The sequence below is a fragment of the Papaver somniferum genome, unplaced genomic scaffold, assembly GCF_003573695.1.
Source record: "Papaver somniferum cultivar HN1 unplaced genomic scaffold, ASM357369v1 unplaced-scaffold_15, whole genome shotgun sequence".
Classification (NCBI taxonomy): domain Eukaryota; kingdom Viridiplantae; phylum Streptophyta; class Magnoliopsida; order Ranunculales; family Papaveraceae; genus Papaver; species Papaver somniferum.
The window spans coordinates 3803956-3820407 of record NW_020624376.1 but is presented as its reverse complement, the minus strand read 5'-3'; the positions used below and the strand labels follow the sequence as shown (position 1 = coordinate 3820407).

The window sequence follows — 16452 nt, the reverse complement described above, 5'->3', positions numbered from 1 at the left end:
CCCTCCGTCCTAGTTTACTTGTTAAAATTGGGCATTTTTTTCGTCCTAATTTACTTGATAAGTTTCATATTTTCCCCCATTTTAGCCTAATTTACCCCTATATTGAAATAAGGTCATGGTATTGAGAATTGTGTGCAATTCTATTTCCCATGCACATCATAAATACTCCTCTCCTCGCTCTACATATCCTTTATTCCCTTCTTCTCTATATATCCTTTATACCCCATTTTGGCTTTGAGATCTTTCAAATAGTAGACAAAAAAACTAGATATGTGTCTTAAATGTAGTTTGGGGGCAATCTTGGAAAAAAAATCCTCTCTCTACTTTCCTTAATCTGTATGCAAAATCCAATTTTAACAAGTAAAATAGGACGGAGGACAGCATGTTTTATCTAATTTTTGACAAAATTCCTTCTCCAACGGCAATGTTAAAAAGAATTGTAAAGATTATATGGATGGTAGTTACCTGGACATCCTCAAAGTCATCCTCTAGTTTCAGAGGTTGTCTTAGAGGATGTGAACATCCTAATCACCGATATCTAAGATTAGGATTAACAACTTAATTATTTTCAACCAATTGATTTTGCGCTAAATAAGATAAAAGTTTTATGGTTGGAGACAAATTTTTCTCACCTCATTTAAGGGAATTTTGGGTTCGTATACCATGTTCCCATTGGAGATACTCTTATAGAAGGAACATATCATCAAAATACTGATTTAAATTTATTGTTTTTTGGGTTTTGCGGAGAAAATGCCACAAATCATATATGCCTGATAACAAATTTTTTGCTTTTAGGCCTAGACCCCCTCATTTCTTTTATTTTTCCTTTGCACAATAAATCTCGTATGGTGTTTTACCAAAAAAAAAAAAAACAACGTTTCAGATTCACTCTTATACTGTGATGTTAATAACGTTTTGATTGTTCTAATCAGTTTGGATCCTTTATGATTGGTTGCAAGCGAGGACACCTCGCCCTTGCTTCATTTCTTACATACAAGAACACCCGCACGTGCTTTAAGAATCATCTTTAACCGTTGATTTCACTTCATGTAATTACCCCCTAAACCTAAACCTAATCCCATTTAGTCTTCCTTCTTCTCCTCCGTCATCCGCCTCCTCCACCTACTTCCTCCCTTTTTTTTTTCTTTCTCCCTTCGTGTGTTTTGACTGTGATTTTTCTTTTTCGTTTGTATTTAACATTTCATCTCCTTGATATCTTTGTCTCTGTTAACGCATCAGTTTATGGTAAAATAACCTTAGATTTTTTTTTGTTGTTCTATTACGCATTAGCTACCCATTATTTGATGAATCAAAATAATTTATGTTTTGATTGATTGTTCAGTGATTGAATTAGTTGAAAACTCAATTTACTTTAATACCCAATATATAATTATCTAGTGTCTTCAAAATAAAAAATGATTCAAGGGCAAAATTGGAAACCGAAAATTGCAGCTTGACCTTGCTACAATAAGGGTAGTTGGTGTTATATAATAGAATAGATAATGTTCTCTTTCTTACCGACAAAAAAAATAAAAAATAAAGAAAGTCAACGGAATAAACAGTCCACGTCGATCCATTAATTTGCTTCATGCTGACAGTCTGGGAGCCGTTTCGTACCCACGACTTGTCAATATGGGCTAGTTTAATTTGAAAATGTTTGGTGCCCCACAAATTTTCTCCCAACCATACCCCACATTCACAACAATCAATAATATCCTCCATGTTTTTTTCCAGGGGTCGCAACAAAACAAAATCAATGCCAGGAGATAATACCACCTATTAGGGGAGGAAGTGGGGGAGAGATCTCGGGGTACGTAGTAGCTTCGAGTCTTGTTTGTCTATTTTCTTTGCTGCCCTGGCATCAACGTATCTAGAAAAACAAAATAAAAGATTATTAGTTATTTATTTATTTTTGGGCACACAACATAAAAAAATATAGAAATGATTGAAATGAACACTCAAAAGGTGTAATTTATACAGTTTTAACCACTGTCCACATTACAAGGAGGCGGGAACCACTATATAGCCCAGTAGATTCTTATAGCCTGTTGAAAATCTCCACAAATTTGGTAGGGAAGAAGCATCAGATGATTCACCTCACAATAATCTAAATCGTATGGTAGCGAAACTAGATATTGCAGAATCACAAACGATGAGACGAAGATATTTGTGATTTCTTTTTATCTTGGCCTATCGGAGATATAATCTCAAGCCAATTCTTTGATTGAACTCGTACGATAGAAAATAGCAAGATCAGATCGCTCAACTAAAAGAGAAGTAGTTTCGTCTGGCTTCACGATCCCAATGAAGTCTTTCAGTCGTTAACCTACAGGGTCTCGAGAAGAAACCTAAGGTTAAAGGAGAATCGACTCTAGCAAAACCAACTAGTATCACACAGAAGGTGTGGGGATTAGTTTTTCCAGTTGTTAGATGTCTCCTTTATATAGTTTTCAAATCAGGGTTTGCAATCCAAGTTACCTTGGTAACAAAGCATTCAATATTCACCGTTAGATGAAAAACTTGATTTGACCAAGCTAATATCTTTCAACCGTTAGATCGAAACTTAGCTTGTCACACACAAATGAAATGTATTTCATTTAGTTTGAGTAACCGTACCTAAACGGGTACACTTAGTTGGTTCACAAATAGTTAACAAATGGTTAGCCATATGAGCACTTTCATATCAACCGTATTCATCTTCTTCACAACTAGTTCAAATGACTCATAAGAACTAGTTTAAGAGTTGTTCAGTTGCTTAGGTCTTTATGAATAGACACAATCGAAACAACATCGGTTTGATTCACTTGAATCAATTCATGAACAATACATCTATGGTTTGCAAAGATTGCATTCCTTATTGATTTATTGTTGAAGTTCATGAAAATACCGATTTGAGAAATATAACCATTTTGGGTACGCGTACGGGTACGGGTACCATAGCTACCGGATTTGAGTTTACAAACTCAGCAGAAATTTTCGGTTCGAAAACTTCCGTGGATATGCGTACGGGTATGCGTACCTAAGGTGACTGGTTTAACAGTTTGCGAACTTACAAACTCATCAAATTTTCGTTTCGAAAACTTTCGCGGGTACGCGTACAGGTACGCGTACTCAAGCTGTCTCCTTCACCAATACCGTATGCACACATACGCACACACTTGGTTTCCGGCACATGGATTTATACGCTAATGTGTGAACACACTATAAATGCTTATATCCATAGTTGGTTATGTAATCTCAACTCTACATTTCAATCATTTAAACATTCTTCTATATTGTTATAACAGTCGTTATTCATAACTATCGTCATCAAAGCTATTTTCAAGATTGAAACATCATTATGACTTTCGTCACGGGTTAAGATGAAAAGTGGTTAGAGAGAAACCTTACCAACACATATTTCGAGAAAAAGATAGGCGAGTAAACTCGGTCGAAATAACAAATGTGTATGTATGAAAACTATCATACTTATACGACTTTGTCTCAAGAGTAGGAGATAGAGTAGATAGACTTTTGAGTGATATATAAGTTCAAGTCACATACCTTATAGTCGGATGAAGTTCTACTGGTTCCTTGAGTAGTTCTTCGTCTTCGTAAGATGATCGCCATGGAGTCTGGAGCTCAACTACAATAAACTGTCCTAAACCGAGACTTAGCTATAAGTGAAAAAACGGGGGTACAACAACCTCACCCAATATTTCGATTGGCAATTTGTATGGACAAACTCTAATATACTTTCAAGAGAATCCACTAGACTCAATCTTAATAAAGTATATCAAAGAGTTAATATCTCTCTTTCTCGATTCAATTCTTACTCAAGCAAATAGTAATCTGCGAGTCTAATTGAATACAAGAGAAATCACTTGAACGGTACCAAAGACCAAATGTCTTTCAATCAACAACCAAAGTTTGGATTTTCAATTGATTGATTCTAACGCACAACCTGTGATATTTCAATTATATAACAAAATATAATGCTGAATAAAAATAACACAAACACCAGAATTTTGTTAAAGAGGAAACCGCAAATGCAAAAAAACCCCGGGACCTAGTCCAGATTGAACACCACACTGTATTAAGCCGCTACAGACACTAGCCTACTACAAACTAACTTCGGTTTGGACTGTAGTTGAACCCCAATCAATCTCACACTGATTCAAGGTACAGTTGCGCTCCTTACGTCTCTAATCCAGTAGGATACTAAGCACTTGATTCCCTTAGCTGATCTCACCCACAACTAAGAGTTGCTACGACCCAAAGTCGAAGACTTTAATAAAAAAATCTATATCACATAGAAAAGCATACAGGAATAGATAAATCTGTCTCCCACAAAAATACCTACAAGTTTTGTTCCGCCTTTTGATAAATCAAGGTGAACATGAACCAGTTGATAACCCAGACTTATATTCCCGAAGAACAACCTAGTATTATCAATCACCTCATAATAATCTTAAGCGACGCGACGAAACAATATATTGTGGAATCACAAACGATGAGACAAAGATGTTTGTGACTACTTTTATATCTTTCCTATCGAAGATATAAATCTCAAGCCAATCATTACGATTGTACTCAAAATAATAGAATCAACAAGATCAGATCACACAACTACGAATAGTCTTTCAAATCAGGGTTTGCAATCAATGTTAGCTTGGTAACAAAGTATTCAATATTCACCATGTAAACCTGATTAGATTCAATCTAATATCTTTCAACCATTGGATCGAAAACTTATCTTGTTACACACAAATGAAATGCACGATTTTAGGTTTGTGTAACCGTACCCAAATATGTACATTTGTTGGTTCAACAATAGTTAACCAAATGGTTAGCCATATGAGCACTTTCATATCAACCATATTCTTCTTCACCATAACTAGTTCAAATGACTCAATTGAACTAGTTAGAGAGTTGTTCAATTGAAAGAAAATAATATGTAACTATACAAGACACAATCGAAGCAAAAACGATTTGATTCACTCGAATCGGTTCATGAACTTTATAGCCACGGTTTGCATTTTGCACTCCTTAGTTAATATAAATATAAGTTCAAAAACAATCGTCTTAGATATAACCAACTTAAGTTCGCAGACTTAGTTCGCGGACTTAAGTTCCCGGAAGGAGTTCTCAAACTCCAACAGATGTTCTCGGGTCGACAACTTCCGCCAGTTCGCGGATTGGGTTCGCAGACTGAGTTCGCGGACTGAGTTCACCGTTCTTGTTCCGGTTCTCTTGATCAACAAAGTTCGCAAACTTCGGTTCAAGGAAAAAGGACTGATACATATATGTGTTACCACACGATGCTTATATCCATCATTGGTTATATAATCCAAACTCTCATTTCAATCATTGAAACATTCTTAGAGGACGTTATTATATAGTTGTTATTCACAGACTATTATTCGTCAGAGTAAGCAATTTTCAAAGTGATTGAAACATAACATGAATTTCGTCACTAGGTAAAGATGAACTTGGCCACAGTAAAAGCTTATCAACACATATTTTGAGAAATAGATAGGCGAGATAAACTCGGCTCGAAATAGCAACTGTGTATAATCAAAGTCTATATAGCAAAACAAATTTTGTCTCAAGATATGAGATAAAGCAGATAGACTTTTGAGTGATAGATAAGTTCAAGTCTCCACATAACTTTTAGTCGATGAAGTTCTACCAGTTTCTTGAGTAGTTCTTCGTCTTGTATGATGATCACCATGAAGTTTTTGAGCTCAACTACACTTTCTATCCTAGTCCGAGAATTAGCTATAGTAGACTAGAAATTAAGACTTATAGTTTTGGTCACTAACATTGACAAACATGCTTGAGATAGCAACGCATGCGATTTCGACCGAGTAATGCTTGACAAACAAGTAGTCTAGAAATCAAGTCATATAGTTTTGACACCTAAACTTGACAAACATGCTTGAGATAGTAACGCATGAAAGTTCGACCGAGCAATGCTCTAACAACAATAAACATCACATACATTTCTGAATCAATAATTTGTATACAGACAAAGATTCCAGGAGAAGATCAATACTATTTGCTGATTCAATAATATGGAAATCAGGAACAGTTTGGATCTCTAAGGATATAGATGATTTGGGATAGATAGAGGAATATAGAGGATTAGGAGAAGAATTAGAAGAATTAGGGGGGTAATAAGAAGACATTGTTACCGACATAAGTTGCAGAAGGATTTTATGAAGAAGGTAAGGTTTATATTTTCATTAGATAATTTGCAAAGGTGTACAAAAGTCCATATATAAGGTTGGACGACACACTACTATCGTGCAGAGCATGAGCCACTCACATGATTAACAATATCTAGAACTACTAACGACACCTTGCTCGTAACTAGATAGGTCCTTCCCATAACCAAGATGGTCTGCCTCATGTAGGTTCATGACAACTACCGACCTCTCCAGATCATCCTTGTCCTCTAGGATGTAAAATGTGAAATGACCTCGGTTGTAGAAGATGTAAGTAAGCTCGTCTAATGGAAGGCACTGTTGCTGCAGCTTTCTAACGGACACCAGAACCGCAAGGAATGTGACTCTTATGATCTCAATACAAATCCCATGGCGACTGGTCTCCTCTTGTGAACTGTTGGTGCTTATTCTCTCAAGGTTAAACAAACCAATATCTTCCTAAGTCACTGCCAAGTAGGTACTAAAAGAAGTATATCTTGTAGTGCCAGTATTGGCCAAGGTTCCATCGCAGTTATGAATAACTATAAAAATGTCACTGACATTAATTGTAAAAGCACCCATGAGAATAAGACACTCTTTGCTATTACCAGCTATTCGAGGGTGATGAAATATGATGAATCGAGGAGCAACAGCTAATTTGATGAACAACTCTGACCAAAACTATCCAAGGACCTTTTACTGTGTAGTCTGTATACGGTAAAGTCGTGTAGTCTGGTGAGACGAAGCACCTGTACAGCAACCAACTTGAGCATGGTGACCATTCTCAATATAAGCTCCCAGACATACAACAACGGATCTTCTTGTGAACTGTAAGGAACAAACTTGGTCAATATTCCTACTGTAACAACAAACAATAAATTGTTCTTTCTTGTTCTTATTTCTCCAAGTTTTAAAATCCCAGTAGCTTCAAAGATCAATACTTGGTAGGCATGAATACAACTGTCGCTGTCCCAGTATTGCCTAGTACCAACACCAACAATCTTCTCAAATTCATGTTTATAATATGAAACAATAATAAGCAAGTTTTGGTAACAGGAAAAGAAGTAATTTGTTTCCAAACCTGGAGTAATCCAAATCTCGACACCAACAACTTTTATACACATTTGACTGAGCAACTCATACCCTCTGCTTTTTCCATCATTAGTCGTTAGAAGCATCTCCATGCTTTCCACTCTTCTTTTGCAGAATTTATCTCCTCTATAATATCCTCTTTTTTGAATTAGCGACCCTAATAACTGATTGTGTCCAGGGTTATATTGTCGAGCATTAATCTATGTGGGAATACCTATTAGAGTATGGTTCAGCAGTTTAGTCATCGTCAAAGCACACCTCAGAACTGCAACTTCCAACTGAGTACAAACACCATCTACTTCGTCACTGAGTACTTCTAACAGTTGTGTTATACTCTCTATACCATTAACTGATACAAGTATTATCTTGATTCCCACTAATCTTTCACTGAATCCCAGTCTTCTATAACCCCTCCCGAGCTTCAAGAGCTTACAATAACTTTCAGCAACTAAGAAAATCACCATAAGAGGACATACATGGAGCCAAGGCACAACATTTTCTAGCTTATACACTGTAATCACCTGTGAATACCACGCTGGATGATAGACTTTCCTACGAAACTGATCTAACCAACTTTCATTAGCGGTATAAAACCCAAAAATGAAATGTAAGGGGGGTGTAGGTTCTTCATGTGTCTACTGTTGAAAAAGCACAAAACCAGTATCACCATTAAAACTCCATCTATGACGGCTGGGCATTTGATTGAGTATTTGTTGTGTATAGCTAGATTCATTTCCCTTTGTCAGATGAAAAATATTATAGAGAACATTAACTTTCTCTAATAGTTCTTCATGGAGCTTGCAAACAACCTGACTGTCACTATTTTTCACGAACAACAACCCGTTTAGATACCTCCATAACAATTCTGAAAAATTTCCATGTGCTAGAATTATCTCATAAACATTTATCCAAGTTCACCCCGTTAGAACAAACATACCAAAAGTAAGAATTTGCAGGCATAATGTAGAATTACTTACAATCGATCGTGTCCCTCGTCCTCGATCAAATACCCTTCCAGAAAAATATTGGCCACCATAGATACATTTTCCACTACTTAAACTGCACATTACACTAACAAACATTTTGAGAAAACCATATCTCATCTTCTTAGTAACCATAGAGTGTGATATGTCAGCAACCAATGTGTTACGATCTTCACTATCTCCTTGAGATGCTTTCACAAGCACGACAGCCGCACCAAAGTAACTACTTGCATTCAATTGAACCAGATCATAATTATTGCTTCCCATGTAGTTAAGTAATTTCTGAAATAATTCGGAACTTGCTGCAACTAGCACCTCTAAATAAGAATTCCACAAATCGGTCTGATGCATTCTATATCGATCAAACAACAAACGACCACAAGCATAACTGGTGATGCAATCTTCTTGTGACAATTTCAGGAACAACTGCCAACTATATTCATTGTCACCATTTCCAACAGATACAAGCACACCTGAATAAGAAGACAACAATTCCAAGCTATACCTAAGCTTACTATCTACATAATAAGAAGTATTCCAACTCAAGTCAAACCATTTTCCTCTATCAATTACTCTTCCAGCAAAAATGAAGACACAATAGGAGCATTTTTTCCTACTAGCACACATAAGAACCATCTCACAGACCACAAATTCTCTACCACGATAAAAAATCATACGGACTGAATCAGGACTAGATATAACAACACATACATAAATAATTTGTGATACCTGTAGTCTGGAAAATCCCTTGAGCAATTGGAAAATGTAAGAAGTAAATTGACATTTATTACTGAAATTCTGAGTTATCCAGTTGAAATCCTTTACCTCAGTATTTGTAACCTTTATAACTTGAGAATTTGAAACAACATTAAGAGAATCATTTTCAGAAACGAAGGGTTTACCTTCTTGATAATCTAGAAACATCGAATTTCCCTTGTATTTCTGAACTTCATTAACAACACTAGATCCGTAAATACTAGAGAAAACAATTATTGGTGTAGATCGAAAATTACCTTAATCAATTGCACTTGGAGTTGAAGAATTTTGAATTGATTCTCTTAATGAGCTTAAATCATCTGAGTCAAGTAAAAATGATTTCAATTTGGAAATAATTTCGTCCTCGGCCATCTTCGATTCACCAGATCCGTTAGAGAGATTTGTTGTTGTAGTAGAATCTAAAACTCCATTAGAAATTTCTGGTCCGGTGTATGACCTTGACCAGCAGAAACTCTATCATGTTTGTCACGACATTCTCGAAATAAATCTCGGATAGACTATAAAAACCTTGCTGATGGTTGTTCATGGTGTTGATAAACCTTCTTGAGTAGATATGCTTGTTTAAGAGCTAGCTCATTTTGTCTCTGATTGTACTCTTTTTGAGTTCTAGCTAACTAATCAATCTTTCGGTTCAGTTCATCGATTGCATCTTTGTTGGCCATCTGATACCACTTGTAGTGAACCCACTAAAAATTGGATTATCAGGAACAGTTTGGATCTCTAAGGATAGAGATGATTTGGGATAAATATAGGAATATAGAGGATTGGGAGAAGAATTAGACGAATTAGGGGGTAATAAGAAGACATTGTTACAGACAGAAGTTGCAGAAGGATTTTAGGAAGAAGGTAAGGTTTACATTTTCATTAGCTAATTTGCAAAGGTGTACAACAGTCCATATATAAGCCTGGACGACACACTACTATCCTGCAGAGCACAAGCCACTCACATGATTAACAATATCTAGAACTACTAACGACACCTTTCTTGTAACTAGATAGGTCCTGCCCATAACCAAGATGGTCTGCCTCATGTAGGTTCATGACAAATCGGTTTATCTTTGTGATAATCTTGACTAATTAGCTGAGTAGATCGGCATCAATATATTGTCTTTGTGACTAAGAGTACTGATTGCAAAATCTAGACAATTACTTTGGTAGTTGTATTGATAGATAGATCTAAGAACCTGACAAAGGAGTTTATTGGGATAAACAGAAGAGCCTTTTGTCAAACTCATATCACTTGTTTGAAAAGAGTTGTTACCGAATAGATTTGTTGTTCCTTTACTGTTTGGAATACGAACCAAAGGAATTGTTCCAAGTGCGTGACTTATTGCAAGTTGGAGGCGCAGGGATACAGACGGAACTAGGTGAACTATAGGTTTAGTTGCTTGGTCTAAACTATACGAAGTTGGTTTAGATTTTGTATATCAGCTTAATCCTGAGAGTATTCAATTCTGGACGAGGTCCCGGGATTTTTCTGCATTTGCGGTTTCCTCGTTAACAAAATCTTGTTGTGTCTTTTACTTTTCTATTTGCGCAATTATAATTGTTTTTATTATAATTAGAAGTAAAATACACAAACGTTAATTCCTAATTACTTGATAGCAGTCCTATTGTGTTTGATTAAGTCTGAACCTATTATCAAGTAATCATACTTCGTTGTTGTATTGTCTCGATCTTGTATCCATAGTCAATTATACAATTTATCTTGTTGTCGTATTATCTCGATCTCGTATCCATAGACGATCACACGAAGTGTGAACCGATTAGTTGTATTGTCTCAACTCAGTCCATAGACAATCACTTTCGAAGAAAGGACTTATAGGTGGAAAAGTTTTAGATTGAGGTATATTTGGGTACCCTCAATTTTTCAACAGTGGTGTATCAATGAGAGCTATTACAAGTTATAGAGAGAAGTCCACAAACACATATTACCAGGAAAAAGAAATGACCTATTATGGAGTCATTAGGAAGATTATCAAGTTGAACTATATGGAATTTGAAGAAATAATTTTTTATTGTGATTGGGTGAAGGTTGAAGACAAGACTAATGGGTGCAAGTTTGATACAAATTCAAAGTTGATAAAGGTTAACTTGTCTAAGATGAAAAGCATTGATGGAGATCTGGATGAGCCGTTTATTCTTGCATCTGAAGCGGCATAAGTGTTCTACTCAAATGATATTTCTGAAAAATGATGGTCTGTGGTGTTGCATTCATCTCAAGAACTAACTTCCTCCATAGATAGTATTGAAATTTCTAATATTTATCAGTCAGCTCTTACTGACAATGAGAGTTTAGAGAAGCTTATATCTATCGATTTTATGGTTTAAAGCTTTGTGTGGATTAAGCTATTTTTCTAATATGTGGCAATGATAGTTTAGAGTTGTTGCTTATTTGGGTTCTTTTTCTGATAAGTTTTGTTTTATCACTTGCGCAATCTTGATAGGTTCTATCTGTGCTCTTTTTCTCCTTTTGCTTTATAACTTGCGCATTATTGACAGGTTCTGTTTCATGTGTTTATGTGGATAGTGACAAAGGTTGTTATAGGTTTAACTTCTTTCTCTGATATATGTTAAATGTTATTTTGCAGGTTATTATTGAATATGTGGAGGTAGATGAGAATGGTCTTCCCATTTCACCCAATCCAACATCATACGGACACATAAAGGCTCCTTGGTTCGTACTCTTGTTCCTATATCATACAAAACATTGAAGCATGTTCCCGATAAGTACAAAAATGATATTTGGAATGAACTACAGGTACAAATCTCATCTTACACTTTTTATAACTTTAATTGAGAATGAGGCGATGATTCGGTTATTTCCCAACTGGTTTTGTCGCTGAAATGATGGCATAAATGTATTAGCTCTACATACTGTTAGAGCATAGATCGGTTGAACCCTCTAAGCGTTGGTATGTCAAGTTTGGTTGTCATATTTTAGTGAATTAAAACTTATTTAAAGAGTCGCTTGATTATGTACTAGAGTCAACTTCGTATAGGTTAGCTTGAAAGTATTAGGATATGAGACATTACGAGTATTCCGAAGACTTGAAGAAGTGAAGAAGAAGAAGCTACAATGACAACACCATCCTTCCACTTGAGGTTAGTGATATTTGACTTGAACAGTTTCATTCCCTAACGTATCTTTCAAGTCATGCATATTGAAAACGAAACTGCGAAGCATGAACACTCTTGATATAAACATAGTATTAAGGAATACAATACGAGGTTTATTGCTTAACCATTAAACTTTGTAGATAAGACATCGACATAATTGTTTAAAGGCTATTGTGATTATGTATGAGTATGAGGTGAGGATTTCATCCTAGGAAACAATGTTCTACATGTGTTTTAAGGAAGTAAGTTCATAAACTTGTTTTATGAATCGAAAAGGAAATCGCCAGGCGTTATTGATTAGTATAACCGCTCATGACTTGTTTATGTTCTTGGTAAATCTATTCACAAAGGCCTGACTTATGTATTGGTATGACTTTTATTAGTGAAATCAATCTTAAGTAATAACCTGAGATGGTATGATAGAGTTTTTGATTTTGTGTATGACCGACTCTGGGTAAAGGGGAACCGATCCTAGTAAGAGGTGTAAAACATCACAAAGGGGAATCAATCCTTGTATAAGGTGCAGCAAGTTTTTAGCAGAAAGGGGAACCAATCCTATGGACATGTGTAACACGGTTTTAGGCAAAGGGGAACCGATCTTATAGACATGTGCAACACATACAAGGTAGATACCATATATATGTGGGGAATTGATCCTAGTACCTAGTCAACCGAATTTTGGAAAGATAGTGTGACTATGCACGTTAGTCACATGGAGGTATAACCGAAACTTGTTTTGGTAGAACCGTTAAACCCATGATTTATGATTAAGTGTTCTTGATCAATCACATAGTTCTTGAAAGTCAGATGAACCAATTCTAAACTTGTTTGGAAGTGTAGAAAATCGGTTTCAAGGTTTTAAGTACGAAAGAGGACTTACAAAGTAAAGATGTCGACATACTTTGAACACGTGCAGTAATGATTATCTTTTATTGTTCAAAGTTATTCCTTAATAGCTAAAGGAAGAAAATCCCAGGATCGAAAGATAAATAAGTTAAAAGTCTTTTATTTAAGGTTTTTAATTTTATTTTAGGAAAATAAAAATTAGTAATGTGCATTTACTAGTTGAAGATTTTCCAAAGAGATTTTCGGTCATTATTTTGGACAGAGCATTTCCAGGAATTATGGAAACCGAATTTGGAATATATTGCATATCTTGAGAATATTTTCGGTTTTGGAAATTCCTTGGTGTCCAAACTTCCTTGTCTATAAATACTTGTAGTTCGCATTTCTAACAAATTGATCCTTCGTGACAGAAAACTTCCTCGGTTGTGTTGTTACTGGTGAAGCCGCTTATTCGTAGAGGAGAGTAACCTAATTAGGTGAAATATCTTACGACCGCTCAGTTTAAAGTCTTATTTGGGATTGAGAAGCTTTATTAGTACCATTAGTGGGAAACTAGGTAATTGCGGTTTATCTTTTGTTTTCGATTGATTTGATTGACTGATGGTGGTTGAACATTGATTGCACCTAGTTTTTTTATGCTTGAGAATCTTCTCTTCTGATATAAGATTCACTCAAACTATATCAAAGTTTCGACATGGATCTTTAGACTGTTTGTAGTTCTAAAGACGATCTTCTAATAATCCATTGTTAACAGACTTTGTTTGGTGTGTGATTGATCACAAGATATTCAAGTTGTTGTGTGCAGGTGTTTATTGAAGATCTAAGAAGATTTGAAGACAAAGAAGATGTTGAAGATTTCTGATTTGGGGTTCATAATCTTTGGTGTGCACAATACTTGTTTCGGTATAGAGGATCCAACTATAATCGGTTTATCCTTGTGGTAAATTAGATTGATTAGTTGTGTAGAACGACATCAATACAATTCTTTATGATTAAAAGTAGTGATTGCAAAATTTTTAACAATTACTTCGGTAGTTGATAACAAGATATATGTAAGAACCTGACGAAGGAGTTTATTGAGATAAACAGAAGAGCCTTTGTCAAACTCATATCACTTGGTTGAAGAGAGTTGCTATCAAACAGATTTGTTGTTCCTTTACTGTTTGGAATACGAACCAAAGGAATTGTTCCAAGTACGTGACTTATTCATAAGTTGGAGGCGTGGGAATACAGACGCAACTAGGTGAACTATAGGTTTAATTGCTTGGTCTCAACTACACGAAGTTGGTTTAATTTTTTGTAGCGGCTTAATCCTGAGAGTATTCAATTCTCGACAAGGTCTCGGGGTTTTTCTGCATTTGCAGTTTCCTCGTTAACAAAATGTTGTTGTGTCATTTACTTTTATTTTCCATAATTATAATTGTTGTTATTATAATTTAAAGTAAATTACACAAACGTTAATTCATATTTACTTGATAACAATCCTATTTTGTTTGGTTAAGTCCGAACCTCTTATCAAGTAAACATACTTCGTTGTTGTATTATCTCGATCTCGTATCCATAGACGATCACACTAAGTGTGAACCGATTAGTTGTATTGTCTCGACTCAGTCCATAGACAATCACTTTCGGAGAAAGGACTTATAGGTAGGAAAAGTTTTAACTTGAGGTATATTTGGGTACCCTCTCCTTTTCACATACTTTCTTTGCATCTGAATATTGATTGATAACTCTATTTTTTCAGATATCATTTTGTTTACATGAGTCTTCTAAGATAACCATGGTTAAGGTGATGTCTGGTCCATGGAGGAAACGGAAGTATGAGTTATGAAGAGCCTATTATGATCCTTATGATACTTATGAAGAAAGGATTCTACATATTCCTCCAAATGTAAAAGAAAAGGAGTGGTTAGAGTTCTGTAAGAATGAAAGCAGTGAAAAATCAGAGGAAAGCAGAGGAAAGTAGAGCTGAGCACAAGAGGAAAAGACAACTATACGATCACTCTCACACCTCCGGTCGTAAACCTCATTCTTTGGTGAAAGCTGAACTAGTATGTAAATTGATTTCAAAATCTCAATTTAAGGACATTATTATTAGTCTCATCATTCTCTAGATTTATTAATACAAATCAACTCGTCATATTTTTGAATTTAGGAGCGCGAGAATCCTGATGTGGAATCAGCACCTTTGATGTGTGGATTAAAGCTCATACTCAAGAGGGTGGGGAAATTCTGCCTAGTGCGCAAAAATACTTTGTGAGTCGGCACATTGTTTCATCCGTACTCATATACGTATTATCTTCTAGTCATCTATATATTTTATATCTGACATTGTTATGCTCGACATGGAAGGATGAGCTTAAGAAGGTCCAAGAAGATATCAAGGGGAAAAAAGCTTCGGGTGTTCCTATATCAGATTTAGATGTAATCACTAAAGCTTTTTAGAAGGAATATAGAGGACGGGTTCGTGTTGTTGGTTCTGTAACTCGTACTCAATACGATTATTCTGCTCATGCGCGTTCCAAAGTATAAGAGTTGAAATATAAGGATGGAGTTGTTAAGCATCAGTTGGATGACCTAGGTAACAAGGTGGTGAATTTGATCGAAGGCTTGGGATCACTATATATGTCACAGTGTGATCAAGGATATCCAGTATGCAATGCCGGGGTCAGTTGTGGCATCAAACAACATCGATTGTTTACAAGGTCATGCAGCTTCACCTGTTCAGAATAATTATTTTACTCATGCACCTTCACCTGCTCAAACAGCTTCACCTTGGCAAACCATATCACCAGCTCGATCATCAATAGGTGTTGAAATGCCTCCATGTTCATTGTTGAACATTGAGGATGAAAGTTTGGTTATTGGTAGACTGTGTACTGGTGCTCAAGGACGTATGTATCACGGCACTATTGTACCAGTTAATCTTGGAAAGGTGTTGGTGGATAAGATTCTCATGCCAGATGCAAAAGTCATAAAAGCTAACAAGTTTGTGGAGACCTTTAGAGATGTTGTTGTTGGAGGTTACGTGCTTCATATCCAAAGACGTGCATCAGAAATAATTAGTCGGGTTGGCGGTGGACCTACTTTTTTGGTATCTCAGCCATCATCTAATGCTCGATAACTGACAAACATATATGGATTTATCTTTTTTTTTCTTATATATGTTCACACTTTTTTACATGTGCTTAGCATGCTAACATGTAGACTCTTACGCAGTTGTGCATAAGGAAGACTGAAAAAGAGGGGATACAACAACCACACCCAACAATTCGATTAGCAATTTGTATGGACAAACTCCAATATACTTTCTAGAGAATCAACTAGATAGTCAGACCCAATGTAGAGAAAAGTATATCAAAGAGTTTATATCTCAATCTCTCGATTTGATCTTTACTCAAGTAAATAAAAATTTGCGAGTCTTTATCAAAGAGATATAACTTGGA

General features: G+C 35.7%; 1 protein-coding gene and 1 non-coding gene across 2 annotated transcripts; one reads left to right on the top strand and one right to left on the bottom strand.

The window, feature by feature from the left end:
* Window positions 1–6185: 6185 nt before the first annotated feature.
* Window positions 6186–9897, bottom strand: LOC113335771. The gene is made up of 2 exons (XM_026581811.1): window positions 7270–9897; window positions 6186–7169 (listed from the first exon to the last, which is right to left on the bottom strand). The coding sequence occupies exon 1, from the start codon at window positions 9185–9187 to the stop codon at window positions 8195–8197; it is 993 nt and encodes a 330-aa protein (XP_026437596.1). The 5' UTR covers window positions 9188–9897; the 3' UTR covers window positions 6186–7169; window positions 7270–8194.
* A 1943-nt stretch (window positions 9898–11840) lies between these two features.
* On the top strand, window positions 11841–11923 carry LOC113335829. Its single transcript, XR_003353517.1, has one exon. It is a non-coding gene; the product is annotated as a small nucleolar RNA Z102/R77 (small nucleolar RNA).
* The last annotated feature ends 4529 nt before the right edge of the window (window positions 11924–16452 follow it).

Bases quoted from the DNA above. Each gene is read 5' to 3' on its own strand.
- LOC113335771 (XM_026581811.1), bottom strand. From the start codon at position 9,187: ATGTTTCTAGATTATCAAGAAGGTAAACCCTTCGTTTCTGAAAATGAT.